The 27053-nt window shown below is 46.7% G+C and overlaps 13 protein-coding genes across 13 annotated transcripts; 6 read left to right on the plus strand and 7 right to left on the minus strand.

Annotated features, from left to right (window-relative positions):
* Positions 1 to 755: 755 nt before the first annotated feature.
* Positions 756 to 2017, plus strand: N7479_009346 (Short-chain dehydrogenase/reductase SDR; the record flags this gene model as incomplete). Its single annotated transcript, XM_057257039.1, has 6 exons — positions 756 to 831; positions 897 to 1351; positions 1407 to 1533; positions 1585 to 1659; positions 1714 to 1818; positions 1884 to 2017. The coding sequence occupies 6 exons, from the start codon at positions 756 to 758 to the stop codon at positions 2015 to 2017; spliced, it is 972 nt and encodes a 323-aa protein (XP_057104497.1).
* Positions 2018 to 2073: 56 nt separating this feature from the next.
* On the minus strand, positions 2074 to 3130 carry N7479_009347 (bZIP transcription factor; the record flags this gene model as incomplete). Its single annotated transcript, XM_057257040.1, has 2 exons — positions 2074 to 2819; positions 2890 to 3130. 2 exons carry the CDS (start codon positions 3128 to 3130, stop codon positions 2074 to 2076), a joined length of 987 nt encoding a protein of 328 aa, XP_057104498.1.
* Positions 3131 to 3432: 302 nt separating this feature from the next.
* On the plus strand, positions 3433 to 3681 carry N7479_009348 (uncharacterized protein; the record flags this gene model as incomplete). The annotated part of the gene is made up of 1 exon (XM_057257041.1): positions 3433 to 3681. One exon carries the CDS (start codon positions 3433 to 3435, stop codon positions 3679 to 3681), a length of 249 nt encoding a protein of 82 aa, XP_057104499.1.
* A 561-nt stretch (positions 3682 to 4242) lies between these two features.
* N7479_009349 (putative arsenate reductase (Arc2)) lies at positions 4243 to 4806 on the minus strand (the record flags this gene model as incomplete). Its single annotated transcript, XM_057257042.1, has 3 exons — positions 4243 to 4443; positions 4501 to 4599; positions 4654 to 4806. 3 exons carry the CDS (start codon positions 4804 to 4806, stop codon positions 4243 to 4245), a joined length of 453 nt encoding a protein of 150 aa, XP_057104500.1.
* Positions 4807 to 5126: 320 nt separating this feature from the next.
* On the plus strand, positions 5127 to 6463 carry N7479_009350 (arsenic resistance protein; the record flags this gene model as incomplete). The annotated part of the gene is made up of 4 exons (XM_057257043.1): positions 5127 to 5403; positions 5464 to 5606; positions 5663 to 5749; positions 5816 to 6463. The coding sequence occupies 4 exons, from the start codon at positions 5127 to 5129 to the stop codon at positions 6461 to 6463; spliced, it is 1155 nt and encodes a 384-aa protein (XP_057104501.1).
* A 1129-nt stretch (positions 6464 to 7592) lies between these two features.
* Positions 7593 to 8676, minus strand: N7479_009351 (uncharacterized protein; the record flags this gene model as incomplete). Its single annotated transcript, XM_057257044.1, has 5 exons — positions 7593 to 7624; positions 7676 to 7852; positions 7912 to 8254; positions 8313 to 8417; positions 8473 to 8676. The coding sequence occupies 5 exons, from the start codon at positions 8674 to 8676 to the stop codon at positions 7593 to 7595; spliced, it is 861 nt and encodes a 286-aa protein (XP_057104502.1).
* A 1321-nt stretch (positions 8677 to 9997) lies between these two features.
* On the minus strand, positions 9998 to 13382 carry N7479_009352 (transcription factor domain-containing protein; the record flags this gene model as incomplete). The annotated part of the gene is made up of 3 exons (XM_057257045.1): positions 9998 to 13043; positions 13111 to 13177; positions 13244 to 13382. The coding sequence occupies 3 exons, from the start codon at positions 13380 to 13382 to the stop codon at positions 9998 to 10000; spliced, it is 3252 nt and encodes a 1083-aa protein (XP_057104503.1).
* A 1211-nt stretch (positions 13383 to 14593) lies between these two features.
* N7479_009353 (uncharacterized protein) lies at positions 14594 to 14923 on the minus strand (the record flags this gene model as incomplete). The annotated part of the gene is made up of 1 exon (XM_057257046.1): positions 14594 to 14923. One exon carries the CDS (start codon positions 14921 to 14923, stop codon positions 14594 to 14596), a length of 330 nt encoding a protein of 109 aa, XP_057104504.1.
* Positions 14924 to 15146: 223 nt separating this feature from the next.
* On the plus strand, positions 15147 to 16313 carry N7479_009354 (cysteine and histidine-rich domain-containing protein; the record flags this gene model as incomplete). The annotated part of the gene is made up of 3 exons (XM_057257047.1): positions 15147 to 15252; positions 15400 to 15916; positions 16001 to 16313. The coding sequence occupies 3 exons, from the start codon at positions 15147 to 15149 to the stop codon at positions 16311 to 16313; spliced, it is 936 nt and encodes a 311-aa protein (XP_057104505.1).
* Positions 16314 to 17765: 1452 nt separating this feature from the next.
* Positions 17766 to 19354, plus strand: N7479_009355 (putative ethanolamine kinase; the record flags this gene model as incomplete). The annotated part of the gene is made up of 5 exons (XM_057257048.1): positions 17766 to 17945; positions 18029 to 18140; positions 18265 to 18692; positions 18770 to 19116; positions 19180 to 19354. 5 exons carry the CDS (start codon positions 17766 to 17768, stop codon positions 19352 to 19354), a joined length of 1242 nt encoding a protein of 413 aa, XP_057104506.1.
* Positions 19355 to 20743: 1389 nt separating this feature from the next.
* N7479_009356 (NRPS-like enzyme) lies at positions 20744 to 21012 on the minus strand (the record flags this gene model as incomplete). Its single annotated transcript, XM_057257049.1, has 2 exons — positions 20744 to 20982; positions 21006 to 21012. 2 exons carry the CDS (start codon positions 21010 to 21012, stop codon positions 20744 to 20746), a joined length of 246 nt encoding a protein of 81 aa, XP_057104507.1.
* Positions 21013 to 23644: 2632 nt separating this feature from the next.
* On the minus strand, positions 23645 to 25075 carry N7479_009357 (uncharacterized protein; the record flags this gene model as incomplete). The annotated part of the gene is made up of 1 exon (XM_057257050.1): positions 23645 to 25075. The coding sequence occupies one exon, from the start codon at positions 25073 to 25075 to the stop codon at positions 23645 to 23647; it is 1431 nt and encodes a 476-aa protein (XP_057104508.1).
* A 713-nt stretch (positions 25076 to 25788) lies between these two features.
* N7479_009358 (uncharacterized protein) lies at positions 25789 to 26985 on the plus strand (the record flags this gene model as incomplete). The annotated part of the gene is made up of 1 exon (XM_057257051.1): positions 25789 to 26985. The coding sequence occupies one exon, from the start codon at positions 25789 to 25791 to the stop codon at positions 26983 to 26985; it is 1197 nt and encodes a 398-aa protein (XP_057104509.1).
* Positions 26986 to 27053: the final 68 nt, after the last annotated feature.

The raw sequence follows: 27053 nt of genomic DNA on the forward strand, positions 1-27053 counted from the left end.
CCCACGGAAGGTATGGAACGGAGAAAGTCAGCGACATTACTTCCACCTTTCCACTCAGCCCAATCTACGGCGTTTCTCCCTAGGGAACCTCTAATAGGAAGTGATACTCCCTACTAAAAACTAGTACAAACTGAGCACATCTCCAGTCACGCAACGAAGGGGGAATGCTACAACCTAGGCGGCTTTGTGCTTGCGTTCTGACCCCTTACATTCGCTTCAAGTTAGACAACTTTCAGTTCAGTCTTCTTCGAGAAGGCGCCAATTATCTATGTACTTGTTTAAGCCATACCTCCTCTATGTTGTATTTAATTAGGTGGAGTTGTATCATAATATCATACTTCGACGTGTTCTGATATTAGATGTAATCTCATCTGCATAATGAACTGTTTGTGGGAATTAACGGAGTTTTCATCTCAAGTCCTCGATAAACTTCAAACCCACATTCCTAGTATGTTCCATCATCTTCCAATCGCTGATCAAAACTTCTTGAAGAAACAACCTGATGGACTGAATACTTGATGACAGTGGGCTAACCCGATGTGGTATATAGTGGGTCTTTTTGTGGGGGTTGATTGGTTGTTCGGAACTATACGATCCATCCATGAATGCACCTGAGGAACACTTAATCCCATTATCACCGAGAGGAAACGTATATAGAGGACCGTCGCTTCTGGGTAAAATGGAGAATATATCAATCAAGACTTCATTGCTTTCTTCATTGCTCCAGTTACCTCTATCGAACACCTTTACCCAAAATGTCCAACAATCAACAAGTCCTCCGCTCTGAGATCGTTCTAGAGAAGTATGGCAAGGCCCTTGCTGGAAAAACAGGTAATCAAGATTTCCCAGTAATTTGCAGAAGATCAAAACGCCAACAGACTTCCTTCCTTTTATAGTGCTCATCACTGGCGTTTCCGACGACTCCATTGCAGGCGAACTCGCACTTCAGCTTTCCGCCGCCGATCCAAAACTGCTCATCCTGACTGCCCGTGCCGAATCCAAGGTGGCAGGAATTCAAGCAAAGATCAAGTCAGCCAACCCAAATGTGGAGACTCGCTTTCTCAACATGGACCTGAGTGACTTGAGCGCCGTGCGAAAGGCCGTCGGGGAGCTAGCTGATGTGACCCACATTGACCACCTTGTCTCCGTCGCCGGTGTGATGTTCCCGCCTTATAGCAAGACCAAAGATGGATTTGAGAGCCAACTGGGAGTCAATTATCTGGCGAACTTCTTGCTCGTGAAGTTGCTCCTACCAAAGGTCCGCGCTGCGGGACCAGATTCGTCTGTGGTTATCATGGCCTCGTCCATGGTCAGACAAGGGAAGATACACTTCGATGACTATAACTTCAGTGTGGGTTTGTTTTACGGGTTGTATTTAACAGTACTGACATTCTGTTTCCGTGTAGGATGGCCGAACCTATGACCCTAGCGTCGCATATGGCCAGTCAAACGCTGCGAGGGTCATGTTTGTCAAGAAACTGGGTGAGAAGTTGAAGAACGAGAAGATTCGTGTTTTCAGTGTTGATCCTGGTGGTAAGTCTTCTGCCTTCTTGCCATTCAAAAGATCTAGCTGACCGACATTAGCTGTTGAAACCGGTCTGCAACGACACTGCCCTCCCGGATTTATTGACCAGGTTGCCGAATGGAAAAAAGCCGGAAGTACGTAGCGCCATTTTGTTGAATGTGTTATTTCTCACTAACTGACCTCTCTAGCCATGGTTGATATGGATGGAAAGCCCTTCGAAATTCCCCCATGGACTACTACCTCAGAGGGAGCTGCTACCGTTATCACGGGAATGGTTGACCCTACTATTGCAGGTAAGTAGAGCAACTCGGCAATCCCGTATTTTTGGCGTCATTTTACTAATCATGTCTTCATCCAGGGTTCAATGGCTCGTACCTCAGTCGGAACGCAGTCTCAGATCACGAATTGCACGCCCATATCAACGACGAAGACAACTGGATCAAACTCTGGGAGCTGAGCGAGGACCTGATCCAAGAGAAGTTTTCGCCGTGAAGGATGTGAATTTGAAAGAAACTTCGACATCTTTATTATACATATAGGATTAAATGTCACTCGATATCTTTTAGCACGATGGCCTTTTCCCCTCGCTGTTTTCTCCAGTAATTAGAACTTTTGATCATGTCGGGACAGTCTGTCGCCATCCAACTCCATTTCCTAACCAATGACTCCGAGGCCTCATAAGCAAATGGATCCCAAGCTTCGCCCCAAACACGAATCCCGACATCTGGCGAATCGCCACAAGCTCCATAAAAGTCGCTGCATACTTCGTCTTCATCAATTACGTCTGCCCTGGCCAAGAGAGCCTCGCGTAGAGACAGGATTGGAATTAAATCGATCCAGGGGTGGTGGATGATTTTCTTTTGTTTCTGAGATGGACACAGGCTTGCTGGGAGGTATAGCGTGGATGGACCGACGAGATTGAACTGTGATGCGAGGTCTTCATTGAGAAGTTCAATTGTGAGGCCCATGATATTGGCATTGATTAACATAGCTCGAAGAACGCTGAAGTGGGCGGCGCAAAAAGTGGGACTGGATAAGAGAACTGGGTGTTCAAGCATATGCAAAATTTTTGCATCATGGAGTTTGGCCGCAAACTGATCGCGCTGGGCAGGGTTGAAGTAATAGAAATTTTCTTTGTTTTGGCGGGGAAGCGACGATAATTTAGCAACTTGATGGCTTGTTGCTGCTTCTGTGGATGAATTTTTTTTTGGGATGTTTGAATCATTGATATAGATAACCCATTTCCTATCCGTCGTGTTGTGTTGTTTGTGATTCTCTAACGCCTTCCTTCTTCCTGTTTAAAACGTTAGTTTGAACACTTGATAGTTGGGTGGCCGGGTGTGGCGAGTAGGAGTGCCACCTACTGCTAGCACGTTGATTAAGGCGATTTTGGAGTCGTCTTCGGGCTGCGGGATCTAACATGTTTATCACATTATCTGAAGTTGTTTGCTCAAGAGCTGACGATTGGTCGACTTGGGCAGCCATTATACAAAGCGACTGTAGTTTTGAGAATGAAGTGGTAAGACGCAAGAAAGTTTGAACAGGGGTTCTAATACTGAGTTCGGAGTTAGGAACAAAGAGGCGCCTTAGGTCCGAGATAGACATGGCACCGTAACTGGACAACGAAATGCAAATATTTTACAGCTAATCTACCCATGTTTCGTTTTTGATCAACATGAAGAGTAGTATCGCTCCAGTTTCAATTATTCTACTAGCCTTTAGGGAACCCGGAAACACATCCGACAATCTGTTCAGTCCTTCATATTCATGACGTAGCATAGTGGCCAAACATACAAAAGAATAGCTAGCACTCTCCTATGTCTTGGAGATAATGTCTGCTTATAGAAATTCATCTATCGCATCATAAAAAGTCTTTGGCCGTGGTCCCATTTATCGCTAGTTAGAACATGGCATTTTCCAAATTCCGGCGAATACTCACCTGTGGCTGTTACAAAGATTCAGAGTCTGAAACAGATAGCAAGACACCCCCAACTGGGAGTGGTATTAGTGACGAAGATGAACCGTTTAGTGGTTTGAGCGAGGTCGCTGCTCCGGTTCCGGTTGAGCGTACAACTGAAGAGGAAGAAGCGCGACACGAATCACTCGATAGCAATATCTCTCGCTCACATTCGCACCCTCATCTCTCCAACAATTGAATGAAGTGAACAAAATTATATGGTTCGGGTACCCTTCGTGCGTCTTGCATCGGTGATGATGTGACTAATATACCCAAGAACGACTTTCCGGAGTGCACAGTGGCATTTCTGTGAACTTGATAACAATGTTCCCGGATATCAAGCACTCCGAAGATGCCCTTTTAGTCTGAGAGACTTTTGCATAGCAGAATACTACCCCACTTTGGATTGAGGCTCTTTCTAAGGTTGTTTAACCATGGCGGGCCGCTGCATTTTGCCGCTAGGTTAATTATGAGCTTAATTATTACTTTCCACTCTCCGCATTGTAGAGGGACCTATGTGTATATACAGAATGATGAATCTAAATTGAAATCAGATATCAAAACCCGCCTGAGAATCGCGAGGCCATATTCCCACGGCCAACAATCCATATATCCGACTTCGAGACGGGATGTGCAGCTTATCGATCATCTCATAATATTTAAGGGAATTTTCTTTCTAAAGAGCTGTTTTTAGATCTCTAGTTGAAAGGGGAAATGGAAAATAAAGATCCCACCATTCAATTGATTGCTTCGACTACTTTCACTTTGTCCAAACAGAGACATTATACCCATCCATCAAAGATATATACTCAGGACCGGCTGCAACCCACCCTTTAATGCCACCTGAGAGAATCAAACTCTTAATCTCTCCATTTTGTTGATCTTCGAGGTAATCCGCAAACCAGCCTGCTGCACGAGTACCTCGGCCTGCAGATGAACCTGAACGCAGATCAGTATACGCCTTGCAGGAATTCGTTAGTGTATTTATTAAGCAAAGCTCACCACAATACCAAATTACGTATTTCACAGTGCTGTTCGATACAAGAGAATATAATGTTGGGATCGTGGGGTATAAACTCTGAGCTGGCAAATTCAATGACCCTTGGATTGTTCCTCCCTTTTAATACATCAGCAGATGAAGACACCATACCTTTTTTGAACTTTTTCATACCTCATAGTCTGTGCGACGCAAGTCAACAAGTACAAAGTCTTTGCCTGCTTGTTTACCCTCTTGGATCCACTGCAATAGCTCTTCTCGCGATATGGAGGGTGCCGCGCCCCTTGGTGGGGGATATGCAGCGTGCCATGGGATCTCGGCTGACATTATGGTTAAGATTGTGAAATTGATAATTGAGAGACTTAATACAATACTGACTCGACTCTGCAGGTAGAATGCCTCGAATACCCCGCCTGTAAGGAATGTCACCCCCACAATCTTATTGGTCAAGATAAATTCTATACTTTGTTTTTTTCAGCCAATCAGCGCCCGTCAGTGACATATCTTTGCCATCTAGTTCTATGCAAAATATCCATCGACAGATCTGAGCGAATATAAGATTACATGCCCTGCTGTCTAGTATATTCATTGTCTTTCAATCATCTCTACTCAATCAGCCAATAATCGAACAATATTGGGTATTCCCCATGGCGTCCATACGACCTCAGACATGTTCACAGGTCTCCTCCAGTCTTCCAAACAACCAAGCAAAGACATGCGACATTGAAAAGCAAAGTCAAACATCTTCCCCAGATGAGCCACCAAAGAAACACTCGATGTTTTCAAGTCTCGGTATTCTCGATCGGTTCTTGGCAATATGGATTTTTCTTGCCATGGCCATCGGAATCATTCTAGGCAACTTTGTCCCAAGCACAGGTCCAGCCCTACAAAAGGGAAAATTTGTGGGAGTGTCTGTTCCAATTGGTACGTGTAATCAAATCTCGATGATTTTGCGGTGGTTACTAACTGAATATGTATCTTCAGCTGTGGGTCTTCTCGTCATGATGTACCCTATCCTGTGCAAGATTCGATTCGAATCCTTGCATCATGTTTTCAGAGAGAAGACTATTTGGATCCAGATGGCTTTCAGCATTCTTCTCAATTGGATTATCGCCCCTTTTCTTATGGTTCGTCAACCAATACTTCCGTGGCACAGAACCCATTGCTGACTTCGTTTCATTAGCTGGCCTTGGCTTGGGCGTTTTTGCCCGATGAGCCAGAATTGCGACAGGGACTCATCATTGTTGGGTTAGCACGATGCATTGCTATGGTAAGCTAAACCACCGAGTAAACAGCCTTTGAAAGCGAGGTTATGCTGACCCCTAGCTTCTATCAGGTATTGGTTTGGACAGGACTAGCCGGAGGGGATAACGAATATTGTGCCATCCTCGTCGCTCTTAACTCGGTGCTACAGATGGTTCTTTTCGCTCCAATGGGGGTGTTCTTTATCAGCGTCATCAGCGGCGACCCAGTCACATTCGAATATTCAACAGCCGCTCAAAGTGTTGCGGTGTTCCTCGGAATACCCCTAGGGGCCGCAATCGTCACGCGTTTCGTACTCCGACGAATTTCCCCGAAATGGTACGATGAAACGTTTCTTAAATGGCTCAGCCCATGGTCTCTCATCGGCCTTCTGTTTACAATCCTTGTGTTATTCGCCTCGCAAGGCCGCCATGTGGTTCAGCAAATCGTCTCCGTGGTCCGAGTCGCTGCACCACTCATCGTTTATTTCCTGATTATTTTCTTTGCGACTCTCCTTGTGGCATACAAATTAGGATTTGGCTACAAGCTAGCGGCGGTGCAAAGCTTTACGGCTGCTAGCAACAATTTCGAATTGGCAATTGCTGTTGCAGTGGCGATGTTTGGCGCAGATAGCAACCAGGCTCTTGCTGCGACTGTTGGGCCTCTTATAGAGGTTCCTGTGCTGTTGGGTCTGGTCTATGCTGTCAAATGGATAGCCAGACGAGTTGGCTGGGATGATTAAGACCAAAATATTGACTAGACTATCAATAATCAAATAGAGAGATAGTATATCAATTTCAACTCACGCGTACTTGCGGGGTGTTTACATAATTCAGCAGTGACATGCCACTTTCGTTTGATTGGACGAGGTCAACTTCCCTTCTCCAGTTCTTTTTTTATTTTAACTCATATCATCCACAGATGTCGGTCTGAATGTCCTCAACTAACCCATTTGTTGCAAAAATCTCCTGTCCAGCTTCAACTATGCCTCGCCCAAAAACCAAGACTAAGGTTTGCTAGCTACAAAATATCCTATTTTCTTTTTTTAATTCTTTCCACTCATGTTCTTCTCGTATAGAGCGAAGATCTCGCCCGAATTCGCAATAATCAGCGTCGATCGAGGGCAAAACGCTTAGAATATATCCGGAATTTAGAGGAAAAAGCCAAAAAATACGATGAGTTAATTGCATCAACATCTCCCCCATCGCTATCGGCATTCGAAAAATTGCAATCCGAAAATGCCTGGATGAGAGGGTTATTGGCTACCCTAGACATCAATTTCAATTCTTTGGATGCACCTCCTGGGAGTATTCACGAGAGCGACCCGAATATGGTATCGGCGGTATAGTCACCACTAGAGCAATCCAGATCTTCAGATTCTAACTATTTCAAGATTACAAGCTCGTTCGCTGGTAGTCTGGAGACTCACCAATCTGTGGAAAATCCAACTCCCATGTCGTTTTGGGAAGAATGGGACTCGTCAGGGCTATCGCCCGACATGGGGCTGGATTTCAATATCCCCTTGCTATCGGACGAGGCCAATAATTTGAGAACTTTGGATCCTCTCTTGGTAGAACCGGCAGAACCAATTATTGCGGCTACCCAGTACCATGGGATACAGCAGGGTACTGAAACAAGTATTCAAAGCGATCTGAATACAACTCTGTGCTCTTTAGCTTGTCGATGGGTCATCCAATGCAATACCAAAGGCGTGGAATTGGATGTCTTGTACTTTCGGATGGAGCGAGGTTTTAAACAAGGGAATAGTCCGCAAGAGGGATGCAGGGTGGATAACCAGGTGCTCCTCAAAGTTTTGACAGAAATATCATGAGATATGTCAGATTGGTTTCAGCTAATATGCGTAATCCTTCCTATTGCTTAACTGCATAAATTTGAAACGAGCCTGAATGAGAGTCAGTGTTGGTTCAGTGATTGCGAAATGTCGAAGACTAACCAGCCCATTCATTAAAGTCACACTCCAGCAAATCTCCTCCAGCTGCGTTCTTCTCCTGTGTTCCTCCACAGCACGAAGAAGGCTCCAATTGGTCGTTCCTCTCTCCAAGATCCATTTGCCCTTGAACCAAATCTTTGTAAACATTGATGTCACTGTGGGTGTCGACAATGACGACATCTAAGAAGAAAAGGATGGTTAGCGAAACGCGCAAAATACATTCACCCTTCGGTAGATACCTTTGAATCCCGCCTCGGAGAGATATTTCTCATACTCGTGAACTTGGCTAGCTCCTGCAATGCATCCAACGTAGAACGAGAGGCTGTTGACCACTTCCTGGGGAAGTTCCTTTCGAGTCAGGATATCGCTGATGGCAACGCGACCTCCGGGTACCAGCAAGCGGAACATTTCATGGAACACAAGATGCTTATCATCTGTAGGAACCAGATTCACCACGCAGTTGCTGATTATGCAGTCGGCGGTGGCGTCCGGCAGAGGGATAGACGTGATCGAAGCTTCGATAAATGACGCGTTGGCAGTGCCTGCTTTCTCCGCATTTTTGCGAGCGAGTTCTAGCATGCTCTATGTCATTTGTCTTAGCGCGAGTATCTCAAGTCGGTGATAGATGCCACTTTCTCACCTTCGTCATGTCCACACCAATGGCTTTCCCTTTGGGGCTGACCTTCTTGGCTGCCAGCAGAACGTCGATGCCACCACCACTTCCCAGATCAATCACTGTTTCGCCCTAGAATAAGATATCAGGCAGTCATGTCATAGGCTCGGTCAGCGTTAATATTCACCTGTCGTAAGTTGGCAAGGGCCAAGGGATTCCCACAGCTCACTCCAAGGTTTGCAGCCTGGGGAATCGAGCTGAGATCTGCAGCATCGTAACCGAATGCTTGGGCAATATTTTGCTCGGCTTTCCTCTGCTGGCTGGTGGAAGAGCGATCAGCCAATTCACCATAGCGATCTTGGAGACTATCATAGATTGAGTTGGAACCCATATTGTGGCTCTGATAGATGAAAGAGGTGGTTGGGAAAAGAAAGTAGTTCTTACAAGTCGAAGATCGCAGGATTTATGTTGCAAGGGGCATCCCCGCTCGTAGATGTAGCAGCATGTCACCAGTTTCGATTTCAAAGCCACAGGCATCATTTCCAATAAACTAACAATAAAATGAATCTAGTCTACTCCGTAATATAGATTTTCGGGCATCTAATTGGCTCTCGGTATGTCTGGTATGTCACTGCATTCGATATGAGGAAATGTATGTACCTAGGTAGGTAGGTAGTCCACGGGTGCTGACTACGAAGTATGTAGATATTCTCAAGATCTCAACCGTGTTTCTGTATGTACTTTGGATATATAATAGGCCCATTGTACATGTATACCTTGGGTATGTTTTTAATGATAGGAAAAAAGCCTTTTCACGGGCCGTAGTGTGTATTTAGTTTGGATATATAGTAGGTCCATTGTAGATGTATGCCTTGGGTATGTTTTTAATGATAGGAAAAAAGCCTTTTCACAGGCCGTACTCTGTATGTATGTATGCAGGGCAGTAAAGAAAACCTTCACTTCACGCCTCCTTTTGAAATCATGGCTCTCATACATCTTAGACCAGATCATTGAAATATTTTGGATCCAGAGACATTTAATTCATTTGCAATGGCTCTAGTCACTCTTTTTACCCATTGACAGGTAAACATCCTATAGTTGTGGTAGCATTAACGTCAAAATACTGCTGCAAGATCAGCCAAGATTAGCAGGCTGGCTAGATCATAGATGAAAATACAAGAAAAATAAAGAAAGAAAAAAAGAGGAGGTACTTCCAGACCCACGAACCTCATCTGTTGGGACCGCCACCCCCTTCGAACTTGGACCCGGTCATAATTACCCTGAGGGTGTGGGGGCCTCCTCCATCTACCCTGTTCAGCCTTAAGAGGTGCAGCGACCTTAACTGTGCCCTGGGGTCATGAAGCCCAGAACCAATTGAAGATATACACGCTCAGCATCCCATGAGGCAGACTTCAGAGCCCCCATCCACTGAGCTAACCGAGGCAGATCTGGAAGTGACAGCTCATCTTTGAAGTGACATATATAGGACCATTTCCTAATTGGGACATTACTGGTCAGAGTTCGATTCCCCCACAGGATGACTTTTATTTGCTACAACTTACATATGTAGACTTCTACTCAAGCAACCACTAATCAGATGCCACATCTTTACATATCAAGAAAACCATTTGAAATCAGTCTCATTTGTAAATCTTACATACATAAGCAAGGTTATTGTCACATCCGCATGAATATTACTGCTAGTAGACCGCCTAATTCTCGATGTAGATATCGATTGGCAGACTTTCTAGCCAACCAAGGGTCTTTCTACGGCCCACAACACCAGATTGACTGTTTCCAGGGAACCTCTCGAACGGCACATCCAATCTGAGTCTATCATAGATTCGGTTCCAGATAACCGGCTCAAAGGTAATTTCGTTGTCGGTAACAATGCCACTGGATGAGACAGACTGTAGGCTAAGCTGGTCCAAGACAACACGAACACGTTCGATCCGTCGTTTCAACTTTGGGGCTTGTTGGCAACTTCCTTGATAGTTGCGCAACAGAATATCGATTTCCTTGAGCTCCTCAGTCATGGTCGTGAGCGACTTTGCTGTAGCTGCAGCACTAGGTAGGCCGTACCAGGTGCCGTTCACAAGAAGCGGGGCTGTGCGTGCAGCAATCAAGATTGTTCCAGCGGCGTAGAGATACTCTAGCTGCTCACATTTAGCATCCTCATCTCCCGCGTCGGCAAAGGATGCACAGAGACATTTCACAATGTCTTGCGCAGCGGTCAAACATTTGATAGCACTGTAATACACCAGACCGAGCACAGGAGACGCATCCACTGAATCGACCCCCTTGCTGGTGAGATGAGGACTCGTTTCACAGGCACACATTTGGGAAAGTCGCAGGCTCAAAATGAAGAATGGACGGTGTTGACGGAGTCGGAAATACATAAAGCGCATATGAGCCAGGAGACACATACGACGAATGACAAGATCCTTCTGCATGGTAAAATCGATGCCGTGGCCTCTCCATTCCAGAATTTTCGGCAGACCATCTTTCCAGCTCGAGAGTTTTTCGTTCAGTTCCTGGAAGCCACGTAGGTCCACAATGGAAAGCCATTTGATCGGGCATTCCATGCGAGTCACACGTAGATCGTTTTCAACGGTGATCAAATCGTCGGTGAATTTGAAAAGGGAAACACAGGCAATGAAGAAAGAAGGTGTGGCGTGGGATTGCTCCGTGGTTTGCATGCCAGATACCCCCATGTTCTCAGTAATATGCGACTGCATCGGCATAGGTGACTCATCAAAAGTGTCGAGAGATTGATAGACAATGCCAAACTGGAGACTGAGAGATATTTTCTTCGTCCAGAGATACTGCCATACCAGCCGAACCTGCTCCAGCGATTCTTCGTCCAGGGCGAGACATCCACCGTGCGTTGTATGCATCTGAAGGGATTGCGCTCTACTGATAGCCAGAGATAAGATGTCCCAAGCCATTTTCAGGTGCCCGGCCATATGGAGATAGTGGATTTGGAGAATTTGGTGCTGGAAAAATTTAAGCGAGGGTCGAGCGTTTAACGGCTCACCCTGGTTAGATAGAGCTGCATCGTACCATTTGCGGCCTTCCCCGAGATCCACATTACGAGTGAGGTGGCAGGCAATTGCAATGCAAAGCCCGAAAGTTGGGTCAATAGCTGTGAGTGTGATCTTCCCATGATTCACAGCCAGGGCGAAAGCGGCTTTTAGTTGATCGAGATTGAGGATTGGCATGAGAGCAGCCTGCTTCTTCATGAAGATATTCCAAAGTTTTTTCGGAGTTTCGAAGCTCAACGGCTGGCTACCAGAAGTAATACGGTTGGGAGTCGGGACAAGTGCATTGTTGGAGTTGGACGACTGGGTTCCAGAAACAGCACGCTTAGGAGATGGGGAAATTATGTCGTTAGACTGGCTGTCAGGACCAGGACGTTTCTTGGTCGCAGATTGGACGACAGGTGACGCCATGGTGTCATTAAATTGCGACGACTGGCTGCCAGAAACAACACGCTTCGTGATCTTGCGTGTTGTTGCGGTTAAATGAAACGACATGGTGTCTTCAGTTAGATCAATGGATTCAAGGGGTGTGGATAAAGATGAAGAGCGAGAGGATGAAAGAGGAGGATGAGATGGTGAAGGAGACAGAGAGGCGAAAGAGCTTTGTTTACGATTTAATGTTCTTGAGGGTGTTCCTGGCGTGTTCGAGGAAGGCACGCGTGGAGAGGTAGGCCTGGGTGGCACTTTCCCTGTCAATGTTGGAGTTTCTGCTTTCACACCTGGGCTGTTCAAGTTGGCATTGACCATCTCTCCGTCCGGGTCTAAAAGCTCCACAAATTTCCTACAGTGCGCACGAGTAAGCCTGGATTTGGTTGATATGGCTGTAAGGACCTCGTTGCGGAGAAATCCGATACGTGGGTCGTTCTCGTCCAAGCCATAAACATCAGGATTCAAAATGATCTTTTTTAGGCGATGGAGAAACACATGATTGCGGTTGGATGTCGGTGCCGCCAATATACTTGACAGACACTCTTCAACGCATATGATACGCTCTTGCATCTTCCTCTCCTCGGGGCTCATCAATGGCCCATATAAGAAGTTCTCAAAGCGACTGAGAAGAGGACGAGAGCATCGGCCACCTTTATCCAACTTGGTAAATGCAGATTCCATGAGGTCATCTTGTTCACGCCACTCGACATCCAATTCAACATCCTCCAATTGAGAACTCGTAGGTTCAGTGCTTGCAGGTTGAATGTTCGAGCGTTCAATCTTAGCTTTCTTGAGTAGCTGTATGATGCTGCGCAGAGCTCCCGCTGCAAGATTGCGATGTCTTGTCCTCTGAAGGTTAATTTCGGTGGTCAAGTTGCATCGGAGCTCCGTTTCGTCTTCATGCAGAGTAGGAGATATATTGCGCAGGCGCGGTGGAAGCTGCAGTTCACTTCCACTGGACATACCGGTGCCAGCCGGTGTGACTTGATCCCGTTGCAACGCAGATTGCCTATCGGGGCTTCCAGGGCCAAGTTCGGATGTCTTGTGCCGTTTCGTGGGAGGCTGCTGGGGCATCTGTGTCTCCTGGGCGTGACTAGAATCATTTTGGGTGGGCAATCCCACCACAGCGTTGATAATTTCAGTTGGTTCAGAGGAACTGTCCGCAGCTCTTGGCCTTTTATAACCAATTGCGGGTAAAGCAGAGGCATTACTGGACATTGGTTCTGAGAATGAGAATGGAGCACCAGTTTTCTTGGTGATTCTGTTCTCAGTACTTTTGTTCTCGGTACTAGTGATGTGAGATTAGTCATTTTGAGTCGGCCAACCTTGGAAGCTGATAGCACAGATAAACATACAATGTTAAGACTGCAGAAGAGTATGAGCATTCAGCTTCCAAGCCCATGACCTGACAGCTCTCGCAAACTATGTAAACAGTCAATCATCAATACACTTCCAATCCTCGTTGCCTGCAAATCACGGAGTAAATACCTGGCTTAGTGCGGTCACAACGCTTATGTTTTGATTTGCATCTCGTACAAGGAAGACCCAGTGGGTGGGTTGAGGGTGCTGGAAAGGCCATTGACAATAGAGCCGATGGTGGCTGAGAGATGTCGGCGTCATTCACCATTGTCAGATTCAATTGAGTGAATAATTAGATCTATCAACCTAAGAGTATTAGCCTGCATTTCCCAAACTTAGGATGATAGAATTAGCCCGGCTGGGTTGACTGTAAATTGATAGAAACAGCACAGCCCCCCATATAAAGCCAGCAATAAAGGGCAATTTTTTGGAAATCACTGACCAATATTGATCTAAACTAAAACTGAACAGCATGAATATGTTAGCTGTTTGGTTCGCGAAGTACACCAGGTTCGTGGTGAAGTGAGAACAACCATTTCCGTGAAATGCGAAATATGCTACACCAGCACTACAACCTGAATTTGAGAACTGCTTACCGAATTGTGCAATAATATGTTGTTTTGAAATGATTCACTGAGGAATAATAGATGAAAACGCGTAGAGGCGCGTGGCAGAGTTGTGAGGGTCACAATAGCAGATAGTTGGAGAGGTCAGGTTATGACGAGAAATATCAGGAGAAACATGAGTTTCAGATCCAGTTCAACCTCATCACATCAAATCAGGACCCTAATAATATGCTGCATCTTCTTGAATAATGACAGCGATATCGGGAAAGACTACCTTCGATTAGTACTTTGTAGTGGTTAGGGGTGGTTACTCCCTTACCGCCTAGCAATCCTAGGTACATAATGTATACTCGCGACACCCTCGGTAATTCTTATGATATATCTACAAGTATATAAGAAAATTAAAACCACGTCACAAGAGAAAACAACTGAGTTGTGGCAAATACTACAAGTACTATGGCATCTGCACCAAATACCCAAGTGAGGTCAATTTAGGTAACAAAACTAATTGGGACTCCTGCGCACAGCAAGTATATAATTGACAGATTAGAATCTCCGTGGGGAATAGGGAAGACATATGGTGTACAATGATGGAGTGCCTGTGTATATCATAGGTATCCTGCCGTGATCCACCTGATGGTCAAAGATATTTTAAATATATACGGAGTACATGCAGAAGTATAGCCCCTTATTGTGGAGTACACAAGGTAGCTATATGTAGGACCTGCCAGCAGAACTGGATAATCAACTATGCAGAGATAATGGAACAAGCGCCACGTGTATTACTGTGTCGGCATCACGTTGTTGATTTCTCCAAATAGGAGCGTCCCCCCGGGTGTGCAGTGCGCAGCTTTCACTAGTAGACCCATATCGATTGGTAAAGTTGGGCATAAAATTCTCATCCAAAACAACATTATAAGGACTGTGCTTTCTCCGCTTCGTCTACCGACCGCTCAACCTCTTGCTCTGTCCATCGATGGAACAATTTGCGCGCATCAGAGAGGCTGGCCTCGTTGGGCAAGCCGTTGTGAACCGACTGAACGTGGAGGACTGGAACATCGAACTCGTAAACATCCTTCCAAGATTTGTTCACAGGTTCCATGATGTCTGCTTCGACATATTCAAAGGAGCGCCGTTTCTGAAGCTGAAGCACGGTATTTTTGGCAGTATCGCACAAGCCACAACCCACGCGTGTAAACAGCGTCAAGCGGGCTGAACTGAGAAGGAAATGCGTGGGAAACATGGAGAGGCAATGTCAATTATGCAAGGAGTGAGTTGAACCACGGAGTTTGGAAATGGCCGGTGCCGTGACGCGAATGCGGTCAGAGAGTTCTCCGCGATGGAACATTCGAGCTTTCCCGCTAAACCCTATTAGGCAACCTGCGCCATTCTCCCCAAAACACATTACAATCTTCTTTCTTGACTCAGTCCCGTCAATTCCATTATAATCTACATTGCTATACATCATGGCAGGCAAGTGCGTCCACAAAGCGTGTGGAAAGACCTTCACCGACCCGGAAGAAGACTGCGTGTATCATCCCGGTCCCCCAGTGTTCCACGAGGGGCAGAAAGGTAAGTACCTTGGTGTTCAAGCCATGCCAGATCTACGTTTCATGAGTCCACTAAACACGGTGGACCGTTGCGGAAGCGCAACGTGACACCTGATCTTGTCTCTGACTTCTACTACGTTTCTACTCCGCGATAATGCTAACTTCTCAGGCTGGAAATGCTGCAAGCCCCGCGTCTTGACCTTTGAGGAGTTCCTCGCCATCCCGCCATGCACAACCGGCAAGCATTCCACCGTCGATGACACACCCGTTCCCGAGCCCTCTAAGGCTGAGGAAGTCCTTGCTCCTACGCCTGCTGAGCCGAAGAAGTCAGAACGGCCGCCTATCTCCGTTACCCCCACTGTCGCATCCACTGCGCCGCCGGCGAAGCCAGTCATCGAGGAACCTGAGTCTGATGATCCTGATGCGGAGATCCCAGCTAATGCCACATGTCGTCGGAGAGGTTGCGGTGCGTCCTATACAGGGTCGACTGCTCGCGATGAGGAGAAGTGCGTCCACCACCCCGGCCAGCCGGTCTTCCACGAGGGCAGCAAGGGGTGGTCCTGCTGCAAACGCCGGGTGCTTGAGTTCGACGAGTTCCTGAAGATCCCCGGCTGTACGGAGAAGACGAGGCACCTGTTTGTTGGCAAAGCCAAGCCCCCGGGCGAAGAGAAGGTGAACACAGTCAGGTGCGTATACAACAAGACAGACGCGGCTAAGCTCTACTATTCGACTTTGAAAACATAAAACTGACAAGCTTTCGCATTCTACAGAAACGATTTCTATCAGACTCCTACCGCCGTCAACGTATCCCTCTACCTGAAGAAGATTGACAAGCAACGGGCCAAGGTTGAGTTTGCAACCAAGTCGATCACCTTCGATCTTCCTACCACAGACAACAAGCGCTTCCAAGATACATATCCTCTCTTCGCACCAATTGACGCAGAGAAGTCAACTTTCCGCGTGCTGGGCACCAAGCTAGATTTGAGCCTGATCAAGGCCGATGGCACTAGCTGGCCGGTGTTGCGCAGTGACGACAAGTGGACAGGAGAGCGCATCCAGATTGGTAATGCTGGACATGCATGATTGAGATGATTGAGGACATGTAAAAAATCTACACGATAGAAATTTTCAAAAGTTATGATGGTGATGACAATTGAGAATTTGTGCCCAGTGGTATATATGTATAGACATTCGCCCGTGACGCATAGTGTACGGTACTAGTGAGCAAGGTGCTCGGCATGCCGACGACAACCAACATCTCGACAAGTAAAACCCGAACATTATGGATTTTGTCTTAGCGAGACACAGCATCGCAAGAGCTCATAAGCCTAGCGAGGCTTCTGAGGCTCTTTTTATGATGAGTTGTACGTTTACTTGGTATACCGTGCGCCGATTACCATGAGAATCCGAGGAATATTGAATACTAAAAGTGTTACAACCTCTTGATCCAGTTAAATACCAGAGGAAGCAGATTGAACTCAGATCACATAAAAGTGACTGAAAAAAAATGGTATGTGACGCCCTCTCCACAGCTAGCACCCATGGGGCTTCCCGAAGGATACCCTAGCATAGCCATAAAGTGATTGGGAAAAAGAGAGACGCCTTCACTCTCCAGGGCCGGGAACGGAAGAAAACCCATGTTGGCCGAAGCCATCGGATAACCCTCAGCAAGCCACATTGTGGAGCCCCGTTGAAATTTACATTAAGTTATGTAAACCTCTACTGATGATGGAGAGAAAAAAAAAAGAGTAAAGGCGCGGGCGAAGCTTCCTATTTATGTGTCTGGAAGTCGATATACGCTAGAGCTAATTGGGCTTCGGTGAAAATATTTTTCCATTTCGTTGACTAATATTGGATTTTATGACTAATTTCCCTTTTCGTTGGGGAATCATGTCGGATTTGGCATGTAGGGCTAATCTCAGGGCTTCATCTGTGGATGTGACTGTAGAACCCCCTTGACTTCTTTCATGTGATTATCCCGTGACTTGTACTTGGCATCAAAGCAATCTACATCGTACAGTTAGTATGCTTTAGTTACCACGCCACCAAATTGTAATTTAAACAAGAAATACGACATCGTTCTACAGATATCCAATCTTCCAATAGGCTCTCAAAAAAACCAAAACTTAATACATCCTAGTAGTGGCGGGGGACAAGTCTCTTTTGCCCATAAGGCCCCAGCAAAATAATCATATCTTCCAATCACGGGTCGGGAGCACGAGACCTCCCCTCGCTCTCATTAACCTCCCCGCCATCGATACCTTCTTCACTCCCCTGAATTTTTTTGTTCTACCTCCTTAATACAGAATCCGCATTTCCACACTTGCGCTCTCCTTCTTTCTGGAATTTATCTCTACTCGCACATTGCGCTAGCAGCCTGGCCTTGTGCAATTGCCTAAATCCAGAATCCAAGGACCTTGTCACTGATATAGAGGCGGTGCCTCTCACGAACTTGTGAATTAATTAAATAGCACAAGATCACCCAAACCAACTCGCGCCCATACCCCTTTTTCCACCGCGACACTCAAGTTCAACATGGGCTCGACAGAGACTCAGACGGCCATAAGGCCAGAATTCCGATACATTCCCCTATCCTACAGCCATGCGGACTCCCAAGCATCTGCTCTCAGGCTAATCCTGACCCTCAACCCCGACTGGGAGGGTCCTGGTAACAACATTCAGTTTGTGCGGTTCACCGACGGCATCACCAATACCGTGCGTCTCTCTTTCCTAGTGTCGCTTTCTACAGCACCAGCAATAAGACCATCTAAATCCTACCGAGGCTAACAGCTCCCTAGCTCTTGAAAATTATCAACCTGAAACCCGGCCTGACGGAGGAACAAATAGACAATGAGGCAGTGCTGATGAGGGCGTACGGAAATGGCACAGAAATCCTCATAGACCGTGAAAGTACGAGCAAAATCCCCCGACGGACAATCTTCGTCAAAACCCTCACTTCTCAAACAAAACACAAGCCCCTCTGCGCCTTTCTTGCCCATTGCGACATATGCTGAAGTAGATCAATTATCCTTAGGAGAAACCAAGTCCCACGCACTCTTGGCTAGCCGCGGCCTTGCCCCGCCCCTCCTCGCTCGATTCAAAAACGGCCTGCTCTACCGCTTCATCCGTGGGAGGCCCTGCGGTCACCAGGATCTAGTCTCCCCGCCCATCTGGCGCGGTGTCGCACGCCGCCTGGCGCAGTGGCACGCTGTCCTACCTAGTAACGCAGCCGCGGCTGTCAAGGATACCTCTGTGACCGAAATCGCGGACTTCCAGGACGATGAGATCACCGTAATTCAGCCTCGGCGCGCGGGCCCGTCTATGTGGGCTGTGCTGCAGAAGTGGGTGTTGGCTTTGCCAGTCATCACGCCTGAACAGCGTGCTCGCCGGTTGAGTCTGCAAGCAGAGCTGCAGTGGGTTTTGGATATTCTGGATGATGGAAAGGGAATTGGTGAAGACGGTGTATGTGGCTCCTGGCCTCGATCTGCTGGAAACGCGGATTGCGTTATTGACTATATGGCTAACTGTTGGATTTACAGCTCGTTTTCTCCCACTGCGATCTTCTCTGTGCAAACGTCATTGTCCTTCCGAGCGAAAATGGTGTTCCAACCCCCAAAGACGGTATTGCGCCTGTCAACTTCATCGATTATGAATATGCCGTCCCCGCACCCGCAGCCTTCGATATCTCGAACCACCTTGCTGAATGGGGTGGCTACGACTGCGATTACAACATGATGCCCACGAAGTCTGTGCGCCGTCAGTTCCTTACTGAGTACACAAAAAGCTACTGTGAGCAGCGCGGTCTCGATGCTTCATCCCAGGCTGAGATTATCGACCGGCTGTACGAGGATGTTGACCGCTTCCGTGGCATCCCGGGTCTCTATTGGTGAGTTGAGTGGATACGATTGGAAACCTAGCGTCATAGCTATATCATGCTAATATCTCTCAGGGGTGTTTGGGCACTCATCCAAGCGCAAATCTCCCAGATTGATTTCGACTATGCCAGCTACGCTGAGGTCCGTCTCGGCGAGTACTACGCGTGGAAGCGCGAGGTAGACGGAAGCCGCAAGCAGGCTGGGGAGGAGATGCCGCTGCGCGAGGCCCGCTGGGCATCGGAAGCGTAAAGCCTCCTCCAGTTCCGATTCCGATCCTCTCCTATTCCTACGAAATGACGCCGATCAATCCTCCGGCACTTCATTTTTCTGAACACTTTGTCAGCGCTATTAATCTCTCATGATTCTGACAAAATCCCACCTACGCCTTTACCTCATTCTTGCAATTGCAAGAAACGCTTAACATGGTACTCCAGAAATTCAACAATATCTTCGGAGTCTACCTACGCCGAAACCTAATATAACCGATGAAAGCAAATCAAAAGCCGTGGTCTTGGACGACCACAGACGAGGTTGGACCAACAGGTCTGACCCAAGAGAAAATAAAGAGAAAGATAAAAGCACAACACGCTACTCCGATTGCGGTGTAGGGTTGGAGCAAAAGTCTCAGTTGTCTGTCAAAATAGATGGTGGTTTATCTCTTTGCATTGTGGCCATTTTCCTCGTGGTCTTGTGTGTTGTCTTTCAACAACGTCATAGCTGGGGTGTTCTACGGTTAATATGGTTTCTTTTTTCCCACTAATTTTTCCTATTTATTGAATGAATTTATCTCCAAAGCATTTCGCTTGTATAGAGAGACAATTGTACTTGATGTTTCTAAGATTGTACTTACATGTAGTCTTCTATACTGTGAGCTTGGACCGCAAATTCTCACTCAACGCCAGTATCTTGAATATGAGGTTCGCCCTAACGAGTGAAGGTCTAGATATTATGTTGTCATTACTTCAAGGCACATGACGCTTACATATTTTAGGTTGAAATTGGTGGTGAAAAGATGTAAAGTCGAAGTTGTAAATGGAGTTCTTTAGAAATATATATCCACGGAGTACAGCATGCATATATAGAATATTAGAACACATACCATCTCAACCACTCAACAGACACAACCATTCCTCACCGTATTTCTAAACTCAATGAGATCTAACCCCTACCCTTTGGATATCCCTAAGCTTTCCACCAATTTCCGCTGTTCGTCGCGTGTTCAAGGCATTATCTGGCTCAGTACCAGCCGAAGCAACAACTCCTTCAGAACATCCCAACAATCTGGAAGCTAAGTTCATCTCCAAAAAGTCTTTCAGTTCTCCCCCTAACGCCTCGGAATTCTCAATATCCAATCTAACACTCTGCACCTACGTAGACAGATCAACAAACCCAATCTCCGAGCGCAACAATCCCATACCTCCAAACACAAATTCAATTGATGGAAAAGAGTAATATATTGTCTCTGCCCACGCAAAGTATCGTCCAAATCCCGCAGCGCAAGATTAACCAGAACCTCCGGGAGTAAATCAACAGGCATTCAAATCCATCTGTCCCAAAGTGGGTCCCAGCGTCTCCAGCAACGCGCCTACAGAACTTATTACTAAGCCCGGAACTACCCGTGGACCCGTGGACTTATTCCTAGAGGCCGGGCGAACGCGTCACACCGGGGATCTGGTCGACGCGCGCGAATGACGCGTCTGTCAAATGCGTCTGCACGGCGTGCGAGAGCATGCGCTCGGTGATGTATTTGCCGTTCGCATATCCGTTTGGCGTTGGGAGGGTTGTTGTGATACGGTTTTCCGGTATGGTTTTGGATGTTGGGGTGGAGGTTGTGAGGCTTATGAGGTTTGTTATGTCGTAGAGGTCTGGGATGAAGGCTGAGTGGAAGATTGAAGTTTACTATTCATGCCTTGTGGGTTATCACGATTGCAGTCTTTTTAGAAGGTCTGGAGGGACTCCGTAGGTAGGCTGAGGCCTGGTTGGGTGGAATCAGCGTGCTGATTGAGGGCAGGTGGTAGAAGTTATTTTTTTGTTGTGGCTTGTTGCGCTATCTTTTTTTGCAGTTAAAGCAATGCATATGCGACATTGATGGGCTCTTTATCAATGTGTTCAGAATGTACGTGCCTAAAGTCCCTGTCGAGCTGGTCAACAAGACAACCTGGGATTGTATAGGCGTGTCGAACTATCGTTTGCGGCGGAGCACTGCCTACCAAGAGATCGTCTCACTTTGCGAGCATTATACCACCCCCTACTTCTTATGTGAGGATCCAAGAGGAATAGATGGTAATATCTATTTTTATCAGATAGGATTCTAGCTCTTTCAGTTCATTGTACGGAGTACTTTGTAGGTAGTAGTCCATCGAGGTCTTGGCAGTGACGCAAAACAATAAGAGCCAATGAAGTGTTCCAAAATCTCGCAAAGTATCCACTTGAACTATATGATGAGAGTCCATTCGTTTGTTACATATGTAGTTTATTGGATGTAATGCTTGCAGCTTCCTAATTGGAATGTGGTGACTGGAAGCCGTAATTTACATGAAAACCAGACTGGGGAATCGAACCCTGGCCAGTAATGTCCCAATTAGGAAATGTTCCTATATATGTAACTTTAAACATAAGCTGTTACTTCCAAACCTGCCTCGGTTAGCTCAGTGGATGGGGGTCTGAACTCTCTCTTGCGATGCTGAAGGTGCCAACCTGCTAATGCCGTTCGGCATTATTCTTAAGGCTGACCAAGGCAGACGGACGATGTTCTCCACACCCGCAGGGTAATTATGACTGAGTCCTACTTCAAAGGGGGTTGGCGGTCCCAACGGGGTAGGTTCGTGGGTTTGGAAGCACCTCCTCTTTTTTTTACTTTTTTTTTTAATATTGATATATAATTCATATACGTAAGTAAGTCTCTGACATGACCTCTTTGGGACTTCCTCAATGTACAGGGAAATCCTCCAAACATCCGAACCATCAATTTCTAGTTGGCTAGAAGCGACCTTTCGACGCCTCACCGTGTCTTTTCTTTTTCTCGGTGGTCCCGAAGACAGCGAGGGACATCAACGTCTTTGGAGTGACCCCATGCCTTCTTGCCTGAACCTAGTTGCCTGGCCAAAATGAGCCTTTCTGGCCCCGACAATACTCTCATTACTGTATCAATTCTACATTGCATGTCTGTCACATCGGACTTGTGAATCATCACGGAAGAGTGGGGAGAGGCCTCAGGACTTCAACCCGATAATCCGCCTTACCGCAGCTGCTAAAAGAGAGGTACGTCAGCGTATCCCAGAGAGGTGGAAAAAACAGTGGGAGCGAGAGAGGACATCAGCTCCTGCAAATTGCCTGGTATAGGCACCGAATAAGGAGACACTTCATCTGTACGAAGGTCTGAGAAAACCGCATCGCGCCATTCTGATCCAGATGCGCACGATGAGGATCGGTTTTCGACACTTCTTGTTCAAAACCAAAGTATCGGAAATAGACCAATTCAGTTGTGACGCCGGCTCACAAACACCGAGGCATACCTTGATGCAATGTCCGTTGTACACCAGGCTTCGTGTGAAAATGCGGAGACAACTCGATAAAGTGGGAGTTAAGGACGTGCATCACGACAAGGTCGTATCCAACCCGTAGGCTATCCGCTACGTAGCCAACTTTATACACCGAACAGATCTCCTCCAACAGTCTCAACATATAGGGCTCGGGGAGAACGACGGGGAACTGATAGGCCTTGAGGCAATGGATCTAGGTGTTGGAAGACGATGGGTATCAGCCAATGACGAAAACGAGGCTGGAAGACGAGAAACCCAGCCAGAGTCGACAAAAATATCGGGTAACTGGCTATGAATAATACACCATCAATTGAATTTGGAGCGAGGGGATGATACAGGGAGGAAATGGAGATATGAAGAAATGGGGAAATGGAGAAATGGAGATAGGGAGGGAGAGAAGTGGGAGATGGAAGGGTCTGAGCCAGGTCACACTAATACCACCAGTGTACTATGCGACAATGACATCCGTTTTAGTCTAGTTGTCTGGTGCAGCATTTACGACATACTGGGGTTGGATGTTCCCTTCAATAGATCTTCGGAGGACTGTGTATCTATCTGTAGGATCTACCATTCTAGGCTGTAGAATGACCTTCGGCTGGATTGAGACCCTTCCAGTGGATCTGGATATCTAGGAAAAGTAAACGCTGAGCTAGGTACCTCTAGTGATTATAATTAATGAAATCTCCTTCCCCAATGAGCTCACAAAATATACAGATAGCCGCAGCTGGTCACTGTTCAAGGTTTTAGAGTTGCTCTTCATATTAAGCCTGTTAATATAGTGTGTGTGTCCTAATCCACCACTTTGAACTCTTTATTTAGAGCGAATTGTGTGCAACAACTTGCGGATATTCGAAGTCGGGATAAAAATTGGTAGCCTTCTGAAATTGCAAGTATTTTGAGGTTATTCTGAATCCCTAATGGAATTTTGTGCTTTATAAGTCATGATTCGTAGAAACAATCATCGAGATGATCTCTTGGGATGCTTAGCTTCCACCTATCATACAATGAGGATGTCGCATTGCGAAGATTGGGATTGCTTTCGAGCCATGTCGATCCAAGATGAATGGGTTTCAGGCTCATTCCACCAAGTCTCAACGAATGAGAGTACACGCGCTCTGTCCAGAGTGCGACTGATACGCATGACATTGCCGAAACATTCCTGAATAATCCTTTGACCGGTAGGATATCCTCGAAGTTCAGTTCCAGCCATGAAAAGTGGCCAGACAAGGTCCTGGGCGAACATGCCGTCGCGAGTCTCGGAGAGAAATTGTACATAACGGAGGATTTCATCCCGAGACTTGCGAACATGATCACTATCAGTAGCATCCTCCGATAAAGCTTGGTGGCTGTAAATGAGAGTTGCGTGGTAGTACATCCACACTACCAGTTCAAAGCCATGTTGATCAGCTTCAGATGAGAAGTGAATGGATCCACTGAGACGCATCATGCTGCTTCTAGCCGACTCAATCTGCGAATGGATGTCTTGCATTGGGCCATATAATGAATCTTGATCGATCGACCCACAGAAAAACCTCAGACGCTCAAGACGGGTGATTTGGTCAATGACCCGAATGAAGTCAGTGAAGACTGCGTTCTTGGCACTAATAGGTGGAGCCTTGGCCGTCATGCTGTAGTTCTCAAATGTCGTCAAATCAGCCCACACGGAAGCCTCATAGAATTCTAACATGAGAAACTCTTCGATGGAGGCCAGCTCGTGGTGCCGGCTCGATCGGTTCCCTGCCGCCAGGATAATCTCCCTCGCAGCGGAGAGATGAACCCTCCACCCGGCGCCTTGTGGTTTCATAAACTCATTATTGCAGAGAAGAATCACAGATGCAAGGGTGTAGGCAGAGGTTGTGCTTGCTTCTAATGCCGATGTAGATGACGTGGAAAGGTTGTTCAACTCTTGAGCTAAAAGGACAAGAGACTTATTTTGATAGCTTTTTGACATCTGCTGGAATGTTCCGTGTCCCAGGTCATTTGGAGGATATTCCGACGCGAGGTCATGGGCGGCGATAGCGAGGATGGAAGAAAGAACTGTTTCAGAGCTCTCGGCCATTGGCAGAATCATCTGACGCCATGCATTTTGTTGCGGAACCCACGCAAGTCGATGGGCGACTCGGTCGTTGAACCAGGAGAGCAACCGTGAAACATGCAACGGTCGAGCTTGCGATAAGCAAAATTCTGAAACGGGGGATGGAACATGCTTCGATGGTAAGAAACGTGTCGTGGAATGGCTGTACCGATCTAGAGCATTTATGTCGCTGCCAGTAGTATGCGTGTCTATTAGACTATCCGACGAAGGATGGGGTGAGTGTGATACCGTGATAGGAGCATCGAGGGAAGGAAACGCTCTGCCCCGCAGACTACCGCGACTGGCGACGCCTTGGACCCATTTGAGCTGTAGGCCGTAGCCAGGGCATTCCATATTGCGCTTCCCGCATTTACGGCAGCCGGGAAGGCCCCGATCACACTTGATACGCCGCCTTTGACAAGTTGGACAATCTGATAATGTTAGGATGCCCCGCTCTAACACGAGATGAGATCCGTACCTTTAAAAGCCAACTGTTCCGTAGAACCTGCGGACATTTGTCTATTCCATTCGACTTTCTGCCGGGAACCACAGAGAACCTTGTAATCGGACTAGGGTGTTGATATGGACAGTGCTTATTTTCGAGTCATGGAGTCATGTGATACACAAAAAAGGGAATTTGATGCCTTTGGGGAGTTGAACTGCGCTAAACCTATTCAGGCTTTCACATGGCGTGCTCTCCACTTGAGTGGATCAAATCATAGCATACTCCGTACTCCGTGCAGTATATACAAAATCACAAATGATATGTAAATACATGGGGAAATTCTAATTGTTTCGAACTATTAGTCTAACTACTTAACTAGGTAATTTATAGCGATTCTCTCATAAGTAACTAATGTAGACATCAAAATTGAACGCCAAAAAAAGGCTAGAGGGCCCCATAATAAACTCAATCCTTCCGTCTTGGCTGCCTCTTCTGGCAAGGATCGCTGGTATCAATAGAAGTACAGAACGACTGTCTGTTTCTCTGTGTGTTGTTTCTATAAGCATTTAAATACGAAGTAGTAAATAGAACTTGCATGATAATAATCTCCCTTGCCAGCATCATGAATCCTCTCAATCTTGAGCTTGCTGCTCCTTCTATCCACTATATCAATAGCCAGTGCCATGAAAAGCATGAACTTTCTGCCTTGTCAGGGCATGTCATTCTCTCAGCAACTTCATTTTTGCCCCTGATCAATGTGACTGAGGTCCACGTTCGGCTCATTCAAGTTTTTACATCCACAACCGACAGCAAAAGTACTCGGCGGATTTCGTGTCCTTCATTCTACAATCGAACGAGCAACTCAACCCAGCTTGAACCAAGCATTGAACGGACCCTTGGAGATGTTTCTCTGCCAATATTGTCTAAAGAAAGATTTGAGACTTCTCCAGGGAGCATTGTCTCAAACTCCTACTTCTGCCTGGACATTCCAACGAATATACCCGCAACAACAAAAACGCCTCTTGGAACCATCACCTACACGATAGAAGCCACAGCAGCGACATCAAAACATAGGATTATCACCCACCGTCGGCCCTTAAGACTCAACCGCCAGATGATTCAGTCTGATCTGACAAAAACTCAACATCACCTATCCTTCCCAACCTCGAACGCTATACAAAGAATGACCCTAACACAAAATTCAACACCGAGGTCTGGGCCGAGGATCTCATTCACAGCTACAATCCATACTCATTGGAAGACAGCCCCAGCGGATCGAGAAACAGAGCTCTGTCATCTTGTGGTACGAGAGCTGAGGTGGCATGCCGAAGAGATAGTCAAGGTCATGAGCAAGCCTGACAGCCCAGATGAGAAATATTCTATCTGTGAACGACAGTCGGTGCGCAAATTATGTGATGGAAGTATAAAAGGGTACTGGGGATCTGGCATCAATCCATACGTCAAACAACTGCATGGATATAATGTCGAGGGAAAGGGAGGAGAGAAGCCAGCTATTTGCATTCCGTTTGGGTTTACAATTCCAAAACGGGCAATGGCTGTGGATGACATTGACCTTGTCGCATATGGGATCGGCACTGATAGGGCTGACCATGCTCCACAGTGTAGTTTTCCCGAGGAACTTTCTTTCCCCTCGGGCAAAATGGTAAAGGGAATTACTGTGCACCATCAGTTGAAGATCGAACTTGTTACAGGGGAAGATGTGTTTCATACCGGTACTAGCAAGCTTGTGGAACGGAAACGGTTGCGGACTATTGCATGTTCTGCAATTCCATTGAATGTCTGCGAAGTATCTATCTAGATACAAGGATATGTATGGGGGTATGGCTTGGTTGATTGACTTGGTTGTATGGGTTCAGCGTGTGCTTG

This window comes from Penicillium vulpinum (assembly GCF_028829585.1).
Source record: "Penicillium vulpinum strain IBT 29486 chromosome Unknown utg000004l_segment0_segment0, whole genome shotgun sequence".
NCBI classification, from domain to species: Eukaryota; Fungi; Ascomycota; class Eurotiomycetes; order Eurotiales; family Aspergillaceae; genus Penicillium; species Penicillium vulpinum.